The 24,555-nt window shown below is 41.5% G+C and overlaps 1 protein-coding gene across 1 annotated transcript in view; it reads left to right on the forward strand.

The window, feature by feature from the left end:
• nedd9 (neural precursor cell expressed, developmentally down-regulated 9) overlaps window positions 1–24,555 on the forward strand; it is a 57,731-nt gene that overhangs the window by 12,296 nt on the left and 20,880 nt on the right. Inside the window, exon 2 of the mRNA XM_043719036.1 lies at window positions 16,899–17,369. Coding sequence (XP_043574971.1) covers window positions 16,899–17,369 — 471 coding nt within the window. The remainder of the gene's footprint in view (window positions 1–16,898; window positions 17,370–24,555) is intronic.

The following is a 24,555-nucleotide window of genomic DNA, read 5'->3' on the forward strand; positions in this document are numbered from 1 at the left end:
CATCAGGACCCCATCCTTAAATAGATCCCCTAAACATGAGATACCCCTGGATCTCCAGAGTTTAAAAGTTGCATCTGTAAACCCCGGTTGGAATCCCCGTGCTCCCACTATCGGTGCATAGGGGGATGTTTTATGTGAGCTTCCCTCATTTTGCCGCATTATCTTCCAAGCCTTAATTGTGTTTAGTATTATAGGGTTTTTACAGTGATCTGTAATGATTTTCCTCTTGTCTGAAAATAAAAGGTTAATAAGTGGGTAATCTATCATTTTAATTCTCTACCTCATTCCCAGTCTGATCTTTATATCCACGACATAATACAATGGTCCAGTGAAGCTTACTGCAAGCTTGAGGATCTGACCCTCCTCTTTTGGCTGGACACTTCATATGTTCCAGATTGAACATTGAGTTCAACAATTTTTGAATCTAATCTTTGCCCCATTTTGTTATTACATTCTTTCTTCAGGGTTTTCCTATCGCTGTTTCAGTTGGCACCATCCAATATCATCCCACTAACGTCTCTCTAGATAATCTATTTGTTTGTTTAATTGACCCATTACTACTCCCTTTGATCTTATACCATGAACAAACATTTTGTCACTTATATTCTCCTGCTGTCCACTCTATTGTAGATCTTTTGTTCTTTGATCTTTTCTTCCCTGACCCCCCCCCCCCCCCATTTTACCTCTGTCCCAACCTTCCACACATCCTTCCCCCAATACTTCACTTGCTCCAAAACGATTATCTGTACATTTCTAACTTTTTCCGGGGAAAAAGCTTTTTTTTATTGCCAGCAACCATAGTATTTATTTTGTTGTTGTTGTTTTGTTGTTGAAATACAAAATCTTGTTTGGTTGTATTGCTTTCATGTTTGAATGGATTGCCAATCTCTACCTAGATTCAAATCTGAAAAATGTACCTCATAAATTATGGGGTAGAATTAAGTGTCCCCATGACAGACCCTCACCATCTTAGAGTCTGGATTAGAGTGGTGCTGGAAAAGCACAGTAGGCCAGGCAGCATCCAAGGAGCAGGAAAATTGACGTTTCAGGCAAAAGCCCTTTCCTGGTGAAGGGCTTTTGCCCGAAATGTTGATTTTCCTGTTCCTTGGATACTGCCTGACCTACTGTGCTTTTCCAGCATCTGCAGTCCTTGTTTTTACCTAGAGCAGGATCATAAAGTCACCCACGTGCAGCCATGCATTAACAAAAATGTATCCCTCTGTTTTGATTTTTGACTTTGAAAAGATAAATGGATTTTGAATTTTAATTGTCAAGTACCCCAATGCAGAAAAAGTGAGAGAGTTTAAAAGTATCTGTTTAAAGCCATCAAAATCATTTCTACTTGCTGTGCAGGACTCTCGCTATACTCTTACGGAAAGTAGTTTGTCTGAATTTAATTACTAGGTAAGGATGAAAACAACCTACAGCTTAGGGTTTTTAAATAGATAATTTTTCAACCAGCCCACACTGATAAATCTGTGAGCAGTAAAGGTGCTCAAAATGCAAGGATGAACTTCAATTCCCTGGAAAAGTATAGTCATAGATAATGAGGTATTCCTGGATCAACGGCGGGGTTATTCCTGGAAAAGTGTGTTGGTAGAATCAGTGGAAAAATAGTTATATGTCACCAGATGTTAGCTACTTTTCAAAGATTCCTCATTTATTTCTCCAAAGTAAAAGTAAAAATTGATATGTTAAAGTAAATCTTTGTTAAACTGAAGGAGATAATCTGGGTTCTGGGGGAAAAGTAGGAATAATATTGTGCTTTTTATCTCTTTACCTGTGTCTTTCTTTGATTTAATTGTCTATTGTTTTGGCTGGCATCGAATGTGCAAGGCCAAAATGGGTCAAAGGCCTGGGACATTTTAACACTCGCATTTCACACTGTGGGCTTTCTTTCCAAAGCCTATGTGAATGACATGGAAAATCACAATGTTCAGACAGAATCAGTATGAAGAAAAATAAACCGTGATAGTAGGGAAGAGATCACAAATGAGTATGAATAGGAAAGTCCAGAGCAAGGCAAATCCAAATTATCGAACAAGAAGCGCTCTTTGTCGTCGAACAAGAAATGCACTTGCAAATAGGTTTTTTTTCCAATTAACCTTGGTCTTTTCAGGTGACTCCCTCAGCCCTTGCTATGACTGGTGTTTTGGTGTTCGTTACAGAATCATAGAATCCCTACAGTGTGGAAGCAGGCCATTTGGCCTTTTGAGTCCACACTGTCCCTCCGAAGAGAATCCCATCCTGACCCACCCCCTGCCCTATCCCTGTAATCCTGCATTTCCCATGGCTAGTCCACCTAACCTACGTATGCCTGGACACTCTGGGCAACTTAGCATGGCCACTCTACCTAACCTGCACATCTTTGGGCTGTGGGAAGAATCCAGAGCAGCCAGAGCAAACCCACACGGACATGGAGAGAACACGCAAACTCCAAACAGACAGCCTCCTGAGGATGGAATCACGTCCAGGGATGAGCAAGCTAGGTGGGTTAGCCTAGGAAGTACAGGAATAGGGTAGGAGCGTGGGTCTGGGCAGCATGCTGTTCAGAAGGTCATTGTCTACTTGATGGGCTAAATGACCTGCTTCTGCGCAGTAGGGATTCTATGAGTTGACCTGGTGCCTCAAGGGTTGATAGAGTATGGTGCTGGACAAAGCACAGCAGGTCAGGCAGCATCTGAGGAGCAGAAGAGTCGACGTTTCAGGCAGGATCCTTAATCCCAAAGCATCGACTTTCCTGCTCCTCAAATCCCATGCAAGGACTGCACAAAACACTATATAGGACAAACAGGAAGACAGCTAATGATCCGCATCCATGAACACCAACTAGCCACGAAACGACATGACCAGCTATCCCTAGTAGCCACACACGCAGACCAGCTCAGTGAACAGAACCACAGCAACGAGCACCCGAGCTACAAATCTTCTCACAAACTTTGTCTGACCTGCTGTACTTTTTCCAGCACCACACTGTGCCACACTGCATCTACTCTGACTCTCCAGCATCTGCAGTCCTCATTATCTCCTGGTACTGCAAGCGACCAGTTCTATGTACAACATGATCCCTCTGATCCTTGGTGTTCCCCAGGGTCCTATTGTTGGTGTATTCCCTTGCCTTGTTTGTCCTGTCGAATTGTACTATCTCATTTATCCAACTGAATTCCATTTGTCACTAGTTCTATGTACAACATGATCCCTCTGATCCTTGGTGTTCCCAGGGTCCTACTGTTGGTGTATTCCCTTGCCTTGTTTGTCCTGTCGAATTGTACTATCTCATTTATCCAACTGAATTCCATTTGTCACTGGTCAGCCCATCTGACCAGTCTGTATGTATCCTCCGTTGGTTTTAAGCTATCCTCCTCACCAATTTTTGTATCATCTGAAAACTTACTGACCGACCCTCCTACATTCAAGTCTAAATCATTTATACAAGCCATAAACAGCAAGAGCCCCTTACACTGACCTAATGGGACCTCACTTGACACAGACTTCCAATTGGAAACATATCTCTCAACAATGGCCCTCTGCTTCCTACCACTTAACAAATTGTGGATTCTATTTGCCAGACTTCCTTGGATCCCTTTGCTGTCAGTCTCCCATTCAGCACCTTATCAAAACCTTGCAGAAGTCCAAGTAGACTATGTCAAAAGCGTTGCCTCATCTGCACACCTGGTCACCTCTTTGAAAATTCAATCAAGTTGGTCAGACATAACCTCCCCTTAACAAAACTATGCTGACTGTCCTTAATTAATCCTGCCTCTACGAGTGCAGATTAATTCAACCCCTCATAATTTCTTACAGACTGGTCTGTTGTTTCCTGGTTTGGCTCTTGCTACCTTCTGGAATCGTAGTACCACATTGGCTGTCCCCCAGTCCTCCAGCTCCTCTCCTGTGGCCAGGGAGGAATTACATTTTTCTAAGCATCCCTGTTCTATGTCCTTCCTTGCCTTACTCAACAGCAAGGAGTGATACATTTCATCCAACACAAGAGATTTGTCTACTTTTAAACTTGCCAGACCAGTTAGAACCTCCTCTTTGTCTATGCTAATTTCTTAAATTGTATTCACAGATTTTTCTCCCTGATTTTTGTTATACACACACAGTATCCCTCTCAATAGTGAACAGGGACCCAAAGAACCCTACCCACGTCCTCCGGCTCCAAACATGTGTGATTTTGAGCAATTTTGGAAATGAACTAAGATATGGAATTTTTTTAATGCAACTTTCATAGATGTGTTTTGTGAAACACTGCCTGAACTGTCTTACTTTGTGCGGGCATCCCCACAGGCGCTTGACCCGGGACAATTGGATAATATGTGTCAGATGAAAAGTGCAAGTATCAATGGAGGTATCATTTCTGTGCTTGTATTTGCCAGAGGAGCTCCCACTGTGAAAACTAATTGATAAAACATATAGTTTAATTAGCCTGCAAATCATACTGTTGTAAACATTGTGTACGTGTCGGTCACAGGGATTTTATGACGTCATTGTATGTGATATCTATAATCACTGCACCTGCTCCATCCAGCATATCTTACACATTGTATTAAGTTGTTAAGGTTGCCAAACGTTTATAGGCCAGGACCTAGTTTTCATGCTGCTAAATCACTTACTACAGAAAATTTAAATAGTACTACTGCCACCAGCTTACCAAGGAGTAGGTTTTGCACAAGCTGGGACCTGATGACATGGGTGGTTTAAGAGAACTATTTATCAAGGGTCTGGCCAGCATCCAGTCTTAGAGTCTCAGTAGTTCTACATTTGGTTTGTGTAAACGTAGTTTGAAACCCAGCATTTTTGGCCAAGTAAAAGTTCTGGATTTAACAGCATCAAGGCTAGAAGACAATAAGCAATGGAGGACGCTCAGAATAAAACTTAAAGGGCCCGGTATAAAAAGAGTTAAACATGGCTACCAACAAAAGAGAATGCATGTTATTTTTAAAACTCATGCTGTGTAGAATTAACTCAGTGAATTTCTTTCAAGCACACTACAAGACTTACTTCATTCTCACAGCCTCCAGTTCAATACATTGCAACATCCTTCTTCTCTCAGTTAGGTCACCCAAAGTATGGAGCAACCAGGAGTTTTCATCAGATGAAAATTATCTTGATTATGTGGTTGGCTAATTTCATGAACTTAAACAGTTGAGAAAGGTCTTTTCTACATGAATTTTACTTTATAATAGAGTCCGAAAGATGTGCAGCATGGAAAGAGACCCTTTGGTCCAACTCATCCATGCCAACCTGACATCCTAAATTAATCTAGTCCCATTTGCCAGCATTTGGTCCATAAACTTATAGTTTACAAATTCTAGTGCCCAGTTAAAAATTCTTTGACATTCTTTTTATTAGTTAAAAAATTGTCAACAAGTGTTCTAGTTTATGTACATGGTACCACCTTTGTATTAAATTAAGATACAGCTAGAATATACATAATACCAATGTAAGAAATGTCCTGTGACAGGATCTCACTGGGAGATCTAAATATTCCAACATGGAAATTCTTGCAATCAAGAACTTGAAGCTACACAGCAAATCAAATGAACAATGTTTTGTTTTAAACTGGTTTAAAAGCTTCCTGTGCAGTCTCAATGGTGGGTTGCAGAAGAATTTGGAAACTAGTTGTGCACCACTTTTGCAACGTGTGACCACAACTGAAAGAATTGTTATACATGCAAACTTCAGTGCTGTTAATCAACTTTCTTCGAGAAAATACATGCTGGTTATAGCTTTTTTTCTGTTGAATAAGTGATGAAATTGTCAATGATTTGTAAGAAAACAGCTCAAACCGTATAAAAGAGTAAAATAAATTTTATAAAAAATTGTAGGGAAAAATCCAAAATGATGTGAATTTGAAGTGGTAATTTGTTCTTGTAGTTGAGAAGACTGTAAAATATCTGCTGAGAAGGCATAATTAAGTGGTAAGTGCGTTGTGAAAATATACCCCACAGCGAGGTGCAGTCAGTGCTGAGTCAGAGGATCTCAGCAAGGGTGCTAGTTAGGATATGATACTTATGAAAGCGAGGAGAAGATAATTTCTTTAATTTTCTTGCATTGATGCACTTGAGGTGTACCTTATTAAAATGCTGAAATCCATGTGCTGTAAGTAGACCCATAATACTGTTCAGGAGAGAATTCCAGCATTTTGATCCAGCAACACTAAAAGAAAGGTGATGAGTCTGGATGTTTAAGTGGGTTGGAGGATACTTGCAATGAGGGTGCTTCCATGTGTCTACTGCTATTGACCTTCTAAATGGAAGTGGTGGTAGGTTTGGAACATGCTGTCTGAGGAGCCTTGGCAAATTTCTGCAGTGCACCTTATAGATGGTACAGGCTGCTGCAACTGTACATTGATGGAGGGAGTGGATGTTTGTGGATATTGGTGCCACACAAGCAGTCTGATTTGTCCAACTTCTTCAATATTTGTAGAGCAACTCTCATAAAATCATAGAATCCCTACTGTGGGGCAATAGGCCATTCAGCCCATCAAATCCACACTGACCCTCTGAGGAGCATCCCACCTAGAACCAAACCTCTACCCTGTCTCTGTAAGCCTGCATTTCCTAAGGCTAATCCACCTACCCTGCACGTCTTTAGATGTTGGAGGAAACTGGAACAACTGGAGAAAACCCATGCACATGTGGAGAATGTGGATACTCCTTTTAAGCTAGTTTGGAGTACGGCATCAAATTCCTGACTTGTACCTTTATAGATGATGGATAGGCTTTGGGGAGGCAGGAGGTTCCTCCTAGCCTTGGACCTGCTCTTATGGTCACTATTTCTGGGGTTAGTCCACTTAAGTGTCTGCTCAATGGTAACCTCCAACATGTTCATAGTTGGGAATTCAGTGATAGTAAGGCCACTGAATGTCAAGGGATGATGGTTAGTTTCTGCGTCTTTGGAGATTGTTATTGTGTGGTACTTGTGTGACAAGAATACTAGTTACCACTTTTCAGCTCAAGCCTTGTATATTGTCTAGGTCTACCTTTTTTTATTTGGACTGCTTCAGTATCTGATGAGTGGTGAATGGGTCTGAACATTGTGCAATCATCAGCAAACATCCCCACTTCTGACCTTAAAATGGAGTGAAGGTGATTGACGAAGCAGCTGAGGATAGTTGGATCTAAAGAACTACCCTGAGGAATTCCTGCATGGTATCCTGGAGCTGAGATGACTGACCTCCCATAATTACAATCTTCCTTTGTGCCAGGTAGGACTCCAACCAATAGAGTGATTTCCCCTGATCTCCATTGACTTCAATTTTGCTAGGACACCTCCGTGCCAAACTGGGTGCTGCTGGATAGCATGGTTAATGACGCCTTCCATCATTTTACTGATGATCAAAAGTAGACTGATGGGACAGTAATTGGCTGGGTTAGATTTGGCTTGCTTTTTGAGGACAGGAGACCTGAACGATTTTCCACATTGTAAGTTAGATGTCAGTGTGGTAGCTGTATTGGAGCAGCTACTCCTGGAGTGCAGCAAGTTCTGAAGCACACGTCTTCAGTATTATTGGTGGAATATTAGGACACAGCTTTCCAGTATCCAGTGCCTTCAGCTAATTCTTGATGTCATATGGAGTGAATCAGGTGAGCTGAAGACTAACATCTGTAATGCTGGGGACCTCCGAAGGCTGTGATTGTTCGTTCACTTGCCAAGGAGGGGATGTAGTGCATAATAATCAGCAGGTGGTTTCCTTCCCCATGTTTGACCTGTTGCAATGAATTTTCATGGTGTCCGGAGACTATGTTTAGGGTTCCCTTGGCAACTCCTTCCTGACTTTGCCACCACATCTGTGAGGCTTGTCTTGCCAGTGGGATAGGACATATCCAGGGATAGTGATGGTGGTGTCTGGGACTTTGTCCATCAGGAATGATTCTGTGAGTGTGACTGTGTTGGGTCGTTGCTTGATTAGTTTGTGAGACAGCTCTCCCAATTTTGGCACTCGCCCTCAGATGTTAGTAAGGAGAACTTTTATGTGTGTTGCTGTGTTGTGCTGTTTCTGGTGCCTGGGTCTATGTCAGGTGATCAGTTTAGTTTTATTTCTTTTCTGAAATTTGCAGCAATTGTGATAACTGGCTGCTCCATTCCAGTGAGTAGAGCAAGGCAGGGTGAAGACTATGAGCAATGCTGGGAGAAAGAAGCAACAAAAGACTGGAAGGTTGAAAAGAGGGCAAGTTTATTCAGTACCTGAAGGGAGGGCAAGAAAAACAGATTGAAAGCATTGGGATGCAACATCTTCAAGGGGTAAACATGCAAGATGTCAAACCCTTCTAGTGAGAAACATTGGTCAGGACATTATGTTGCAGTCTTATCTCAGCTGCAGCGCATAGCCGCTATCTCAACTTTGCTCCAGGAAATGAGCTATACATCAGCCATTGGCCCTCCTTTTAAAGTGGATGGGTTCGTTAATTCCACAAAGGTCAATAACTATTTCCATGACTACTTCCGACTGGCTTCATAACTACAGATACCATGTTTGTGTATGTGTGTGTGTATACATATATAAAACAGAGAGAGAGAGAGAGAGAGAGAGTTTCTACTGAGTTTACAGTTTTGAATTGGGAAAAACCCACAGGAAATTCCTCCTCCACCCTGTGAGGGAAGCGCACAACAATTATACGTCATGCAGTTCATGAGGAGCAAGTTTATTCATGCATTGCCAGGCTAGGAAGAAAATACTTAAGTAACATGAAAGCAACCTGAGCTTCCATCAGGTATTCAAGGAACAATTTAGACAAAACAGGAGTTGTCCCCTTCCCCTCCCTTGTTCTAGAAAATGATATCAGCATCTCAACGACTAATATTTTCAGTATCATCATGAAAGAAAAAGACTTGCATTTTTATAGTGCCTTTCATTGGCTGTAAAGCACATTGAGGTGCCAGTGACAATCAAGCACTTCTGAAGTGCAGCTACTGTAAAGTGTAAATAACGGCCAAATACAGTTTTTTTAAAAAAATGTTGATTTGAGGGATAAATAACAACAGTCAGATACGTTGGGTATCTCTCCTCATCATTGAAATAATACTTTATGTACCACTTGAAAGGTCAGCTAGGATGTTGGTTGTCAGTTAGCTCAGTTAGCTGGAAGCTGGTTTGTAATACAGTATGATGCCAACAGCACAGGCTCAATTTCCTGTACAGGCTAAGGTCACCATGAAAGTCTCATTTCCTTGACCTCCCCCCACACCTGAGGCTTGGTGGCCTTCAGGTTAAACTGCCACCAATTATTCTTCTCTCATAAGAGAGCAGTGCTATGTTCCTGTCGGACTACAGCATCTTCAAGTTTCTCCTCTCAGCAATGGTACCTCTGGCAGGCCAACAATCCTTCAGGAGCCAAGATTAGAGTGGTGCTGGAAAAGCAGGCCAGGCAGCATCCGAGGAGCAGGAAAATTGGCATTTCAGGCAGAAGCCCTTCATCAGGAAACCCTCCCCTCCTGGCATCTTCCCCCGCTACCGCAGGAATTACAAAACCTGCGCCCACACCTCCCTCCTCACCTCCATCCAAGACCCAAAGGAACCATCCACATCCATCAAAGTTTCACTTGCACTTCCACAAAAGTCATTTATTGCATCCATTGCTCCTGATGAGGTCTCTCTTACACTGGGGAGACTGGACACCTTCTCAGAGAGTGCTTCAGGGAATACCTCCGGGACACCCGCACCAATCGACCCCACCGCCCTGTGGCCGAACATTTCAACTCCCCCTCCCACTCTGCCAAGGACATGCAGGTCCTGGGCCGCCTCCACCGCCACTCCCTCAACCCGACACCGGGAGGAAGAGCACCTTAACTTCCGCCTCGGAACCCTTCAACCCCATGGCATCAATGTGGACTTCACCTGTTTCCTCATTTCACCTCCCCCACCTCACTCCAGCTCCAACCTTCCAGCTCAGCCCTGTCCCCATGACCCATCCCATTTATCCATCTTCCTTCCTACCTATCCGCTCCACCCTCTCCTTGCCTGACCTACTGTGTGTTTCCAGCACCACTCTAATCTTAACTCTAATCTCCCAGCATCTGCAGTCCTCACTTTCATCTGATCCCTCCGGAGTGTCAGCTTTGATTTTCATGCTTCATCCTGGAGTGGGACTTAAACTGGGACTTCAAAAGCGACAGAGCTCCCACCTGAGCTATCTAAAAGTGACATATACGGGATTGCTTTCAGTGTGGGCAAGTCCATCAAACTATAAATAGCCAAAAGGACCTGCTTAATTGTGAGTTTTCTACATATGGTATCCCAAAATGTAAGACATACATGAGCCAGTCTTTTTGCTTTGACCCTCCTCTGACTATTTTGCTTGTCTCAAAAATTGTAAATGCAAATCTTTCAAAAAGTACTCTGTTGGAATTAGCTTATTATTGGATTCTTACCTTTTTCAGTTAAAAAAAACCTTCTTACCAGCTTAATTATTCTAAAACAACCACCATACTCAATAATTGACATTGCCCTTATCTGACTATTTCAGTGCACCTGTCAGTGATCTCTCATACACTGCATGTGTGGTTGAAAGAATTGAATGTTTGTAGATGCTACACCACCGCAGTTTATCAGAGGTCTGCAACCTAAAGCCATATAGGAAAGGAAACCACCATTTCACATAATATTTTAACATCTATTTTAACAGCCATATAGTTTGATGGTCTTGCCCACACTGAATGCAATCCTGTATATGTCACGTTTAGATAGCTCAGATGGTAGCTGTGTTACCTTTGAATCATTTCGTCCCAGTTTAAAACCAACTCCAGGATTAGGCATGAAAATGAAAGCTGACACTCCTGAGGGATTGTCGCACTGCAGACTAAGCCATCCAAAGGCAGGCCATCAATGTGTCAGAACATATTGTAGTTCATCAGAAACTTGACATTCAAATTCCAACTCCTCTGCTCAAGCTGCAATCTGATGGCTGGCTGTGATCTGTGACCCAGTCCATCACCAAGATTGCCAACTGAAACAGTATCCATCCCCATCCTACGGGGATCACGTTCAAATTTACTGCATCCCACACCATCTGATTTGCAGGCCATGCCAGCTCTTTGAAGAGCATCAAACATCCAACAGTATAGCACAGGAGCAGATGCTTTGGCACACCATATCTGTGCTGACCATGGTACCATTCTAAATTTATCCTATCTGCCTGCATAAAGGTCCATATCTCTCTTACCCTTACCTGTTGAAGTGTCAATCTCAATGCCTGTTAAACATTGCTATCACCTCTGCTCCTGCCACCTTCCCTGGCAGCAGAGTCCCATTGACCTTCTTTTCCTCTGCAAATATTTTTGTCTTCCAATTCCCTTTTGAAAACCTTGGTTGAATTTGTTCTCTTCTACACATTCTAGATCCTCACCGCTCACTGCATGAAAATGTATTCCACTTGCCTGTAAAATTCATAGAAATCCCCCTGCCCATATATACTGACGACTCTCATTTTTCCTAACATCAGAACTTCCACACAAATGGTAAAATCCTGCCCAGACAATTTTAAACTTCACTGTAATGATTTTGTTGAGACTTTGTAAGTCTAGTAGAGTTTAAGTAAACTTCAGCTTGAACCCCAGCTGACAATATTGTCAGTGACTGTATGATACCCCCATTTTTGTCACTGACCTCTGCTTCCTGTAGAAGAATCTCCCCACAGGCATAATAAAACCTCACAGGTTATCCTCTAAAGGGCTACATTGACCCAATGCCAACTGCAAACATCCTTCTCCAATCATTAAGATTACTACAGTTCCCAATGTAACATTTGGTAAATATATCCTGTAGAATTCAGGGATTAGATTACTTTTCTAAGCCTTTGAAAAATCTGGATGACATCTTAGTCAACTGACAGCACTGTGTAGAATCTTTGGCTATAGCCATAAGCATAATCTGTCCCACCAATCAATCTAGGCAAAGAATTTCAAATAATATTTACCTGCGAATCTCTAGTTCCTTTCTAAGCCAAAATGCACTTGTGCATGACAGGATGCCAACAGTAGCATAATTCACCAGTGACAGAACTGTCATCCAATATCTTTCGATGTTAATCCCTATTTTAATGATGGGAGTGTTTTGAATTAATTTCTCACAGTAATATCTGATTAGTCTGTTCTGCACTGCAAGCTTCTTTAATCAACAACAATGAAAACATTTTCCATGACATTATTTCTACCAATATTTGCATGAACAGTACGGTCCTACTGCAGACAGAGTCGATCCAAAATGTCCATATTATTGGAGAGCCATAATTACAGTTTTTATTAATGCTATTTATTATGTGTGCGCATTCAGTTTGGTTTGTCAGAAGCTAGCGGTGCCATTAAACACATTTACCATTGACTTGTAGGCCCGTTTTTAAATGAATTGTGACTTAGTCAAAAAAATTGAACACATCGGACCAGATCAGCCAACGACAAGGAGCAAACAGTACGCATTGCACGTGCCTGTGCTTGTTAAAGTTATATTAAAGTTCCTCATTGATTCTATATTTTCTTTTTGCAGAAATTCTTCCATAGCCACATTATGTTCCAATCACATCACAACCTTTGTAACTTGAGACCATAAGATACAAGAACAGAAATAGGCCATTCAGCCCATTAAATCTATTGTCATTGAATTAGATCATGGCTGGTCTGATAATTCTCAAATCCACTTTCCTCCCTTTTCCATAAAGTTTGACTGTCTTACTGACCTGAAAAAAATCAGATCTCAGCTTTGATTATACTCAACGACCTAGCCTTGTCAGCCCTATGTGGTAAAGATTCACCACCCTCTGAGAGAAAAAAAATTCTCCTCATCTCCTCCTTATTCTGAGATTTTTGCTGTCTCGTCCTAGACTCTTCAATAAGAAGAAACAATTTATCTACACCTACCCTCTGAGGCCTCCTTAGAATCAAGGTCTCTTTGCATTCTTCTAAATTCTAATGAAGACAGGCCCAACCTACTCAACTTACCTCATAATACAGTCTGGCCACACTCATGCCAGCCTAGTACACCTTCTGTGGACTGTCTCTGTTGTCAGTACTGTATATCTTTGCTTAATAAGGGACACAAAACTTCCTATTTTCATACGCCATTCCCTTTGAAATGAAGGCCTTGATGTAGATTTAAGTATTAGGGGTTAAATTTAAAACTGCATGTTACCATGGTGACACACGTCCAGTAATGCACAGTCATAACATTTGGCTCTATTGTGACAGAAATTGTCATATCATTGTGAAAAGTTTGGATTTAAAATAATATTTTGTACTGTCTGTTCTTTGCCCGCAGCTGTAATACTTGAGGCTAGCAAATTCATAGTCAAGCATGGAATGTTAATACAGTAGTTGTCCTTCACAGATATATGTAACTCAAAATGTTATCAAATTACATTCCACTTTTGCACATGGATGCAAGAGCTGCTCTGTCTTACTGGTGACACGGTGGTCAGATTCCCTTGCGAATTTTCCTGGGAATTAATTTTACTTCACATGTTGAACTCACGGTTTGCACATAATTGAAGAAACTTACCACAGGCAAACCCAAGGTTGCCTCATTCAGCAGTGTAATTGAATAAAATGTGTATTTAATATGCAAGCATTTTAAAAATAATATCCCATAATCTGAAAAATATTAAGGTTAATTTTCCTGGCCTGGTCCTGGATGGCATCTAAGAGGTCAGACAAGTGGAGAGGAAAAGGTAATGTTGATCCTTTACTCCTTGGTAACACATCTGTCAAACTACTCGTTTCTGGTCCTGACTACAACAGAAGTGGGTGCAACCAGTAAACCTCTTCAATTCAGATTTTCTTACATTGCACTGGGTGTGGTTCAGCAGTAAATAGGAATTTTCTTGTGCTGCCCTATCTGTTGTAAAGGGACTGGATAGTATTGTCAAGATACTATTGGCTCTTGGAATGTAGGCTGTTTTGTTGCCAGCACTTGCATAGAATTGGGTTTGTACTTTGCACTTGGTTATGGAGGCGTTGTGTAGTGCTGTGGCACTCCTTCACTTGTGCAATATGTCTCATTTGGAACCAGACAAGAGCAAACAACTAAATGATGTGGTTATTCATGTTGTCCTTCCCTGAGCCATTGACGATTGTTTCCTGACCATAGAGTAGGCATTTTCCCTCATGACTATTGCCGTCTCATCATTCTTCATACCACATTGTTTTCCCTGTTCTTCCACCCACTCCTTATCCCCTGCCAAGTATCTATAGATTGAGTTCATGGATTCTTCCACCTCAGAAATAGTACATCTGAAAAAATGCCTCTGTAGTGTCTACTGTTTTCTATCTTCACTGTGATGGTCAGTCCCCATCTGTGTGTCTATATGGCGCCTTTTTAACAATAATTAGGACAGAGAACATGTTTAGGTGAGAGCTTTGGGTCCCAACATTTCAGATACACCCTGCAATAGTTATTCCAGGGAAACTCTGAAAGGCAGAACAGCCGTATTTTTTATCTGCTCTGCTCTCTGGTTAGGTCGGTTTTAAGTTATTCCACTTAAAGCTTCACACAGCACATTCTGATGGTTTATAGTGCCTGTGTATACCCTTGTAACAGCAGCTCCAGTTTCATCAAAAAGGTGTCTTGTCCCCCTGTTACCTGATCAAAACACAGGGGCTTGGATTTCACACTCTCACTGAAGGAGGGTTGAAATACACTGACCTCATTCCAATTTCCCGCCTTGGACTCAATTATTTATACATGTAGCAAGGGTGGAACAAGAAGTGTAGTCATTGTTGTAATGCAGCAATCAACCAGTGCACAAGTTCACAAGAGCCCTAGTAATGACAATGTAATCTGTTTTAATAATGTTGATTGGCATTGATCATGAAACACACTGAGCACTCCACTTCTCTTTGAAAAAAATGTTTAATGAAGGTATTTTTAATCTATCAGTTCAGAGATGTAATGGTACACCTCTGGAGTATGTAGGACCTGAGACTCAGGCATTCAGGTTTGGGGGTAGGGGTAATACCATTGCACCAAAAGAGCCCTCCAAAGTGTTTAATAGATACACGATGAGTTAATTGCATAACAGTGAGAAGGATTTGGTGATTGAGCATCCTGTCCAGTGAAGTCAGCAGTTGTCCCTTGTACACCTTGTGATGGCAGTTTCTCTATTTAGACCCTATGGTTTATTTGTTTGTGGTGAGCCCTCTGTGAAATGCCAAAGCAGAATGTAATGAGAAGAAAGGCAGTGCAGCAAGTTGTCAGAGCATTTGGTGACTTGTACGCATTTCACACTGGATAATGACAATGTTTTCAGCTTTCCAACTATCAATGTAATTGAGTTGTAGAATTTAAGTGATAAAAGGCTAGTCTTCGTGAAAGGGAAGTGAAGAGGGATCTGTTAGATTTGTAAATCCTTGTAATAGAACAATCTTCTAAAAAGAAGCAGTATTCTCTGTTGGTTCTTGATTTGCTGACAAGTGCCTACTATCATCAGTAATACAATCAATGCCTCTTTATTCACAGTTTAATTTGAACCAAAATCGGACCAAATATTCCTCATTAATTCCATTTTGCTTCAGTTGCTGGGTAAGCTTTCTTAAGCAAGAATCAACTCGTGAGAAGTGGCAGCTTAATACTTTGAGCAGCCTAATGGCATTTTGTATATATTTTAAACAATTTCATTTAGGAAAGAAATTTGAGATATTCACACTGCACGTGTTCTCTACTAAACTTATGAAGTACAAGTGCAGAGTTGGATTCAACACATCTGAGCTGATGAATAGTGAATCTTCCTCTTGTTGGCATGCTGACTCTATGCCATTATATTGTTGGGTCACTCCCCAATTCCAAATTTTAGGCTGCATTTACACTATAACTACAGTGAAACCGTTTCATGCTGAAGATGTGTTTGCTGTATAAATGCCCCCTTCAGTTTGTTTGGACTTGTTAAACCTTCTGAAGGATTACAAGGTCGAATCATATTTACTTAAACATTACATTTGTAGAAATTTTGTGGGCGGCACGGTGGCACAGTGGTTAGCACTGCTGCCTCACAGCGCCTGAGACCCGGGTTCAATTCCCGCCTCAGGCGACTGACTGTGTGGAGTTTGCACATTCTCCCCGTGTCTGCGTGGATTTCCTCCGGGTGCTCCGGTTTCCTCCCACAATCCAAAGATGTGCAGGTCAGGTGAATTGGCCATGCTAAATTGCCCGTAGTGTTAGGTAATGGGTAAATGTAGGGGTGTGGGTGGGTTGCGCTTTGGCGGGTCGGTGTGGACTTGTTGGACTTTTTACATTACATTACATTACACTGTAATGTAATGTAAAAAGAAACTAAGAGTATGGAATCGAACTTCATCTGCAGATCTATTGGCCACATTTTGCTCAGTTGGCTCAATAGCTGGTTTGTAATGCAGAGTGATGTCAACTGCGTGGGTATAATTGGCGCACCAGCTGTTAAACAAAGGATTTTCCTTCTCGACCTCTCCCCTGTCTCTAAGGAGAGAGCAGGACTATGGTGAGTTTGCTTACTTTACTGCTGTTTCAGGCCATAACAAATTGCTGTATAATAGTCATTTCCTGTTTCTACCCACCCTACACTGTTTCTTTTAATCATAGTAAATCTGTACCCTATGACTGGCCCTTTAATGGAAGTACTTGCTCTATCTGCCTGCTGTATCTACATTCTCTATCAAAAGTCTTGTTAATTTTGAAAATATTATTCCCACTTCCAATTTCAGTGGGTCCAGCAAGAGGCTGCACCTGAAAAGCAACAAGGTTTTGACATGTAACAACATCATAGACAAATGGGGAAAAATAGTGTCCCTGTGAGCCAGCTGAGTGTTAAGGATCTGGAAGCATTATGTGACTCATTGTTTGGATACACACATCTCAGACTTTTATACATATGGCAATTTTTCATGTTTTCCTTGACTCTGTCTCTAATTTATTTCTCCCTTTTTCTTTCTAGAATCTTATGGCCAAAGCTTTATATGACAACGCACCAGAATCTCCAGAGGAGCTATCTTTTCGTAAAGGAGATATCCTGATGGTGATTGAACAGAACACTGGTGGGTTAGAAGGATGGTGGCTTTGTTCACTGCATGGACGACAAGGCATTGCCCCTGGCAACCGTCTCAAACTTCTTGTGGGGCCTATCTATGATAGCTCCACAAGTGAGCCATCTTCCTCTGTAGCAACACAGCAGTCACTGCAGCAGGGCATCTATCAAGTCCCGCCAAGCCTGCATGGCCATCCCAGCTGCGGAAGTTCTTTTCGAGATCCTATCTACCAAGTACCCCCTTCACAACTGAGTCAGAACGTATATCAGGTGCCTCCCAGTGCATCAGGCCAAGGTGCACAAGGCCATGAGATCTATCAGGTTCCACCGTCTGTACACAGGAGCCCTTGGGGGGCTGACAGTGCCCCTCCTACAAGCAAGGTAGGTTTCTCCTATTCATTTTGTGTATTATTTTAATGTATCAGATTCCCAGCTTTGTCTATTTCTGTGCAAGCTCAGGGAAACATGAAATTTTATTTCTGGTTTCTACACCGACAAACACTGCCAAGTATGTCACATTGTATTGTTGGCTTCATTGTCATTTTGGACCAGATTTTTCCTGCCTCTCTGCAGGAGACATTGATACATTTTTCATCTTGCCAACCAGGTGCAAAATGAGCAGTATTATTTGTCTTTTCTTTACAAAAACTGCCATATTTTCATTTCCATTTCAAGCTGAAAATCCACCCCATTGGACAATAGAATCACTACCAGAGTGCACCAGCATCGGTGTCAGAAAACCATTGAAGTGCAGAGAATTATACAGTTAAAGTTAATCCTGTCCTTGTCCATTGACAGTATTAAACTTAAGTTTTGGAAGGGGTCCCTGAGCAACTTCCTGAACCAGCAGGGTATAATCTCTAGTTGGTGAATGCTGAAAGTCACTCCGCAGATCATGCTGTGGCTGTACAGGACATTGGTTAGACCACTGTTGGAATATTGCATGCATTTCTGGTCTCCTTCCTATCGAAAGGATGTTGTGAAACTTGAAAGGGTTCAGAAAAAATTTACAAGGATGTTGCCAAGGTTGGAGGATTTGAGCTACAGGGAAAGGCTGAACAGGCTGGGACCGTTTTCCCTGGAGCATCAGGAGGCTGAGGGGTGACCTTATATAGGTTTATAAAATTATGAGGGGCATGGATAGGATAAACAGACAAAGTCTTTTCCCTGGGGTGGGGGAGTCCAGAACTAGAGGGCATAGGTTTAGGGTGAGAGGGGAAAGATATAAAAGAGACCGAAGGGGCAACTGTTTCACACCGAGGGTGGTGCGTTTGTGGAATGAGCTGCCAGAGGAAGTGGTGGAGGCTGGTACAATTGCAATATTTAAAAGGCACCTGGATGGGTATATGAATAGGAAGAGTTTGGAGGGATATAGGCTGGGTGCTGGCTGGTAGAACTGTATTGGGTTGGGATATCTGGTCGGCATGGACAAGCTGAACCAAAGGATCTGTTTCTGTGCTGTACATCTTTATGACACACAAACCCACAGGTAATGAACAAGAAAGCAGTTTACTGGGCTAACGATCAGTGATTTTTGTGATTTGTATTAATGATAAACCAGAGATTTTATTAAAAGGCAGTGCACACCGTGGTCTTAAAATAAAATTTGGATGATCAGCTCCTTGCCTACATCTGCAGAGGCTACAAATTTCCCAGTGTAGAGCAGTACAACCCAGGTTAATGTACAAGTAACACGCAACATTTTGGGGCTTTGTTTACTTATGACCCAGATAATGATGGATACAGTATCAAAGGCAATAGAGGAATGAGATTACAGCATCTTATATGGAAGGAGGCTAATCAGCACAGTTTAGATGGATGGCTGACTGGCTTGTAATATTCTACTCTTATGTTCATTTGAAAATATCTTAAATGTCTGAATATTGTAAACATTTTATTATTAATAGCAAAATATTGCAGATGTTGGAAACCTGAATTTGTTTTTCTTTTATATTTAAGTACTTACTACATCAGAAGCAAAGTTTATGATACATCTCTGGTGTACTTAAAAGGTTGTAACTGCAGAACAAGCTTCCTGTAAGCATCTTAGTTCCTTCCTGCTACAGTTCAAGTGCCACATTTCAACCATCGCCCTTAATTATTCAAAAAGAGCACATTAGTACTGAATGTGTAAATCACAATTGGTGAAGGAAATTAGATAAATCAATGGTCTTAATATTGCTTTGTGATCATGACCTAAAACCTCATTATTATAACAATGATTCACTGTAAATAACATCACAGTAAATCAAAAAAGAGATTAGTGTGTCTCTATACTGTTACTGTTCCTTTACTGATTCTAAAGCTGTTTAGTGGTGCTCTTACCTGCCTTTAAAAACTGCACATTGTTTGGAAATAACCACAACAAACTTGCTATTATGGATGAACATTCTATGAAAGGTGAGATAGCCTTGCATTGAAGAGGAATCCTATTAGTTATAACCTTCTAGAAGAGTACTACTGGCAACATGGAGACATTCAGAGTCATAGACCAGTACAGCACAGAAATAGACCCTTCAGTCCAGTACGTCCATGCCAACTAGATATCAGAAATAAATCTAGTCCCATTTGCCAGCATTTGGCCTATATCCCTCTAAAGCCTTCCTATTCATCTACCCATCCAAGTGTCTTTTAAATGTTGTAATTGTATCAGTCTCCACCACTTCCTCTGGCAGCTCATTCCATACACGTACCACCCTCTGCATGAAAAAGTTGCCCCTTAGGTCTCTTTCAGCTCTCAGCTTAAACCTATGCCCTCTTGCTTTGGACTCCCCACCCTGAGGAAAGGACCTTCTCAATTTATCCTATCCATGCCCCTCATGATTTTATAAACCTCTAAAGTCACCCCTCAGCCTCTGCTCCAGGGAAAATAGCCCCAGCCTGTTCAGCATCTCTCTATGAATCTCCCTCAAACCATGGCAACGTCCTTGTAAATGTCTTCTGAACCCTTTCAAGTTTAACAACATCTTTCTTATAGCAGGGAGATCAGAATTGAACGCTGTCTTCCATAAGTGGCCTAACCAATGTCCTGTACAGCTGCAACATGACCTCCCAACTCCTATGAGAGAAAGTGAGGACTGCAGATGCTGGAGATCAGAGCTGAAAATGTGTTGCTGGAAAAGCGCAGCATCCAAGGAGCAGGAGAATCGACGTTTCGGGCATGAGCCCTTCTTCAGGATTCCTGAAGATGGGCTCATGCCTGAAATGTCGATTCTACTGCTCCTTGGATGCTGCCTGACCTGCTGCACTTTTCCAGCAACACATTTTCAGCTCCCAACTCCTATATTCAATGCACTGACCAATAAAGGCAACATAGGTGCAGTGCACCAAAAGCTTGTACTTCCAAATAAACCTACTGGACTATAACCTGGTGTTGTGTGATTTTTAACTTTGTCTGCCCCAGTCCAATACTGACATCTCCACATCAATTAAAGGCAAGCATACCAAACACTGCCTTCACTATCCTATCTACCTGTGACTCCAGTTTCAAGAAGCTATGAACCGACACTCCAAGGTCTCTTTGTTCAGCAACACTCCCCAGGACCTTACCATTAAGTGTATAGGTCCTGCTCTGATTTGCCTTTTCAAAATGCAGCACCTCGCATTTATCTTAATTAAACTCCATCTCCCACTCCTCAGCCCATTGGCCCATCTGATCAACATCCTGTTGGATTCCAAGGGTAACTTTCTTCACTATCCATTACACCTCCTATTTGGGTATCATCTGCAAACTTACTAACTATACCTCCTATGTTCACATCCAAATCATTTATATAAATGATGAAAAGCTGTGGACCCACAACCGATCCTAGTGGCACACCACTGGTCACAGGCCTCCAGTCATAAATGTGATCCTCCACCACCACCCTCTGTGTTCTGCCTTTGAGTCAGTTCTGTATCCAAATGGCTAGTTCTCCCTGTATCCTGAGTGATCTAACCTTGCTAACCAGTCTCCCATGTACTGATGTTTACGATGAATTTTGTGGATTGAACTTGGAATATAATGCAACAAAATCTCCAAAGGAAGTAGTTTGGTACAAACCGCCATTAGCAGTAAACTGTACAGTCAGCTCTGGTACATTGTTGAGCTACCTGCATGCAAACCAATCTCAGCCTTAACCTCAGAAGAGAGATAGAGGTAGACATCAGGAGAACTTTGAGTTGTGTGATGGTATTTTATGGTTATGTATCGGAATAGAGTTTATAATTTTACATTACTTCTGGAAAATATCACCTCTGACAGTCTCAGCCATTCTCAGTGATATACTGAAATAGCAGTCGTAATTAAACACTCTTATATTCTGAAAGTTTGAAGATACAGTCTTCAGATGCAATAGTGCTATCACTGAGCCAAACTAACACTTAGGATAGATATAAATCGGATTTATTTCAAAGCCAAGATTCAGTGAACAAACAATATGTAAATTGGACCACCCAGTCTGTTTTACATTTAGTAATTCTATTTACTGTAAATTTTCTGTTTTTAGCATTTTACAGTAGTGCTGCTGAATCGTATTCAAATCTTTATTTACAGTGAAATGCTTCTGGCATTTAGAGTGCAGAACTGTAAATGGCTTCACAGCTGTTATTTGTCTGGCTCGCTATAGGCAAACGCTGGGATGTTCTATAACGAAAAGCAGCAGAGTTTGGGTGTGGAGGATAGAGACTGACAACACAAACATCATGCCATAGCATGTATGTTTTGAGTTACATTGGGCAAAAGAAATTTGACCAATTTGCTGTACAGAAGAGAAAAATAATTTTAACTGCCTATTAAAGTCATGGCATGATTTTGTATTGAAGCTCAGCAGACAGCAAAAAGACTGATCAGGAAATGCTTGGCTGGAAAGCAGCAGTTTCCATTTTCATTACAGTTTATATTGGCAGAAAGGTCAGACATTTCCCTTTCAGGGCCCACCTCTACTTTTCAATTTATCCCCAAGAGCCCCTTGTTGATAACTAGTATAAACACCTACTAAAGCTGAGCTGGAGGGTCCAACACCTTCCAGTTAGTAAGCAGGTATAGAAGGCTGAACCTCATATCCAGGCAGACTTCAGTGCTTGCTTTCAGTTTGAGACTGTCGTAATTTTTAATTGCCATAAATTCTATCATGTATTGCTTTTGTTCCATAAAACCCCCTCACCCCACAATCTCTCTCTGTTTTTGAAGAAAAACTACCTGAAATTGAAAAATTTTTTCCCAAAGAAAGCTTCTGATACATTGTAAACACCATCCTGATATTAGCCTCATCTACTGGGGCCACATGATGGGACATTGTGGCTACGAGTAGTTTGCTGTGTTCTCCCAATGGATAAAGTTTTATATAATCAGAAAATATTCAATCTCGCAGTAATAAGTTGGTGAGAGAAAGGTCTAAGAAAAATATAAAGTTGCTAAAGCAGTGTCAGCTGTGACTTGATCACAACCACTCTTGTCTTTCAAGTTCTAGAACTTTAACCCAAAATTAAACTGATACGCTGGTGTCATACTGCAAGAAAATAAGGTCTGTCTTTCAGCTGAGATGCTGAACCAAGATGTCACGTGTCCTCTCAGGTCTTTGAAGACTCCATGGCTATATTTTGACAAAGATCCAGTGTCTTGGCCAACAATTATTCCTCAAATAATATCGAAAAATGTGCAGGTTGATCTTTTAACAGAATTACTGTTGGTGGAATCATGACGGTGTGCAAATTGGCTGATGTGTTGCTACATTGTAAATAGACAGTAGTGAGCTAACCCCAGCTATGGGAAGAGTCAAAGATTCACACATCCTCACTGACCCAAAGTCACAGATGAAAGGAAATAAAATTCAATCTTTTCTGGCAAGAGATGCAAAATCCTGAAAGGAGATCTTCTGATTGTTTCCTTGATTCTTAGTTATATGCAACAATCCCGGATTCCCCCAGCAGTGAATTTAGATTTGGAGATAGCCCATGAAATAAGCTTGAAAACCCTAAAAGTATAGAGTGCTTGAAATACTGAGGTTGTGAAAGGTAATATACAAGTACAATTTTTCTTTCCTTTATTAGCTGTTATTAAGGAACGTTTGAAAAGTTGGGCAGAATTTAACAGAGATAGGGGTGGTGGATAACTGCCCCACTCTTCGGAAGGAGAGTCCATGATGAGCCCATGATGTGCCTGTCCCAAAGCGATAATGTGTTGTAGATGGGCTTAATTAGCAGAGTGTGACTTCCACCCCTAAGTGGGAAATGTTCCAACCTCCTGGATCAGATGAGCCAGCAGCTCCAGAAAACCAGAGCTCAGTACTGGACATTGCCAGGATTGCAGACAGGCCCATGGAAAGGTTCCAATTGATCGCAGTCCAGGAACTCCTGCAAATATGGAGCTATGACCAGGAGGAATTGTCCCCCTTAGGAAGGCTGGGTTTTAACATTCCATGCTTGGAGAAGAAAAAGAGGATATTATCTTCGATGGTTTGCCCTTAGTATGCACAGAGCTCTCTGCAAAGATAGAACTCCCTTTTCATCCTGCACTTACATTTCCATCCTTGATCCCAAGGAAGGCCAACCATGGCCACAAGTGCCCGAGAGCTGCATCATACTGGCAGGCCTTCCCAGAGCAGGCAGTGTAGATCTCTGTGACTTGCAACCAGGAGGTAAAACCCTCAGACCCTCCATTAAAAAGTACCCCTCATTTTGTGTAGAATCAGAACAAGAGTTTTTGAAAGGAGGTGTAATGGGTGCTTTGCAAATGTATGTGATTGCTGCAGTCAAATTTCTTCTTGCTGCTCACTTCACAATCAAAGCTGGATTTGGTAAATATTGAGACATCCCTGTGTGAAGGGTTTTGGGGTGGGTTGTGAGGGCAAGGTGTGGGAACCAGGAGAAGGGGTATGGAGTGGGAATTGCAATGTTAGAAAATCATTGCTAGCAAAAGTCTTTGTCTATTTATCCTATCCATGCGCCTCATAATTTTGTAAACCTCTATAAGGTTACCCCTCAGCCTCCGACGCTCCAGGAAAAACAGCCCCAGCCTTTTCAGCCTCTCCCTATAGGTCAAATCCTCCAACCCTGGCAACATCCTTGTAAATCTTTTCTGAATCCTTTCAAGTTTCACAACATCTTTCCGATAGGAAGGAGACCAGAATTGCATGCAATATTCCAACAGTGGTCTAACCAATGTCCTGTGCAGCGCAACATGACCTCCCAACTCCTGTACTCAATACTCTGACAATTAAAAGGAAAGCATACCAAACGCCGCCTTCACTATCCTATCTACCTGCGACTCCACTTTTTCAAGGAGTTATGAACCTACTTGGTTTATGTCATACTTTAAAGCATTTTAAAAAATTAAAAATTCTCCGTGAACTTTTCAGAATCTTTGAATAAAGATTTGAATGAACTGAGCAGGAGTAACATTAGCTTCTGGGAATTGTTCCTCCAGTGTGGAAATTTGGAAGTGTACATGGAATTATTACCGCCTGTATCAATTTAATCTTGGTCAAACAAGCCCATTCTGAGTAAATTAGCAATCATGTATTAGAACTTAGGTAGAGTAGTAACAACTAGTCAAAGCCCAACTACATGACAACAATCATTACATATA

Source organism: Chiloscyllium plagiosum, chromosome 29 (assembly GCF_004010195.1).
Source record: "Chiloscyllium plagiosum isolate BGI_BamShark_2017 chromosome 29, ASM401019v2, whole genome shotgun sequence".
Lineage (NCBI taxonomy): Eukaryota > Metazoa > Chordata > Chondrichthyes > Orectolobiformes > Hemiscylliidae > Chiloscyllium > Chiloscyllium plagiosum.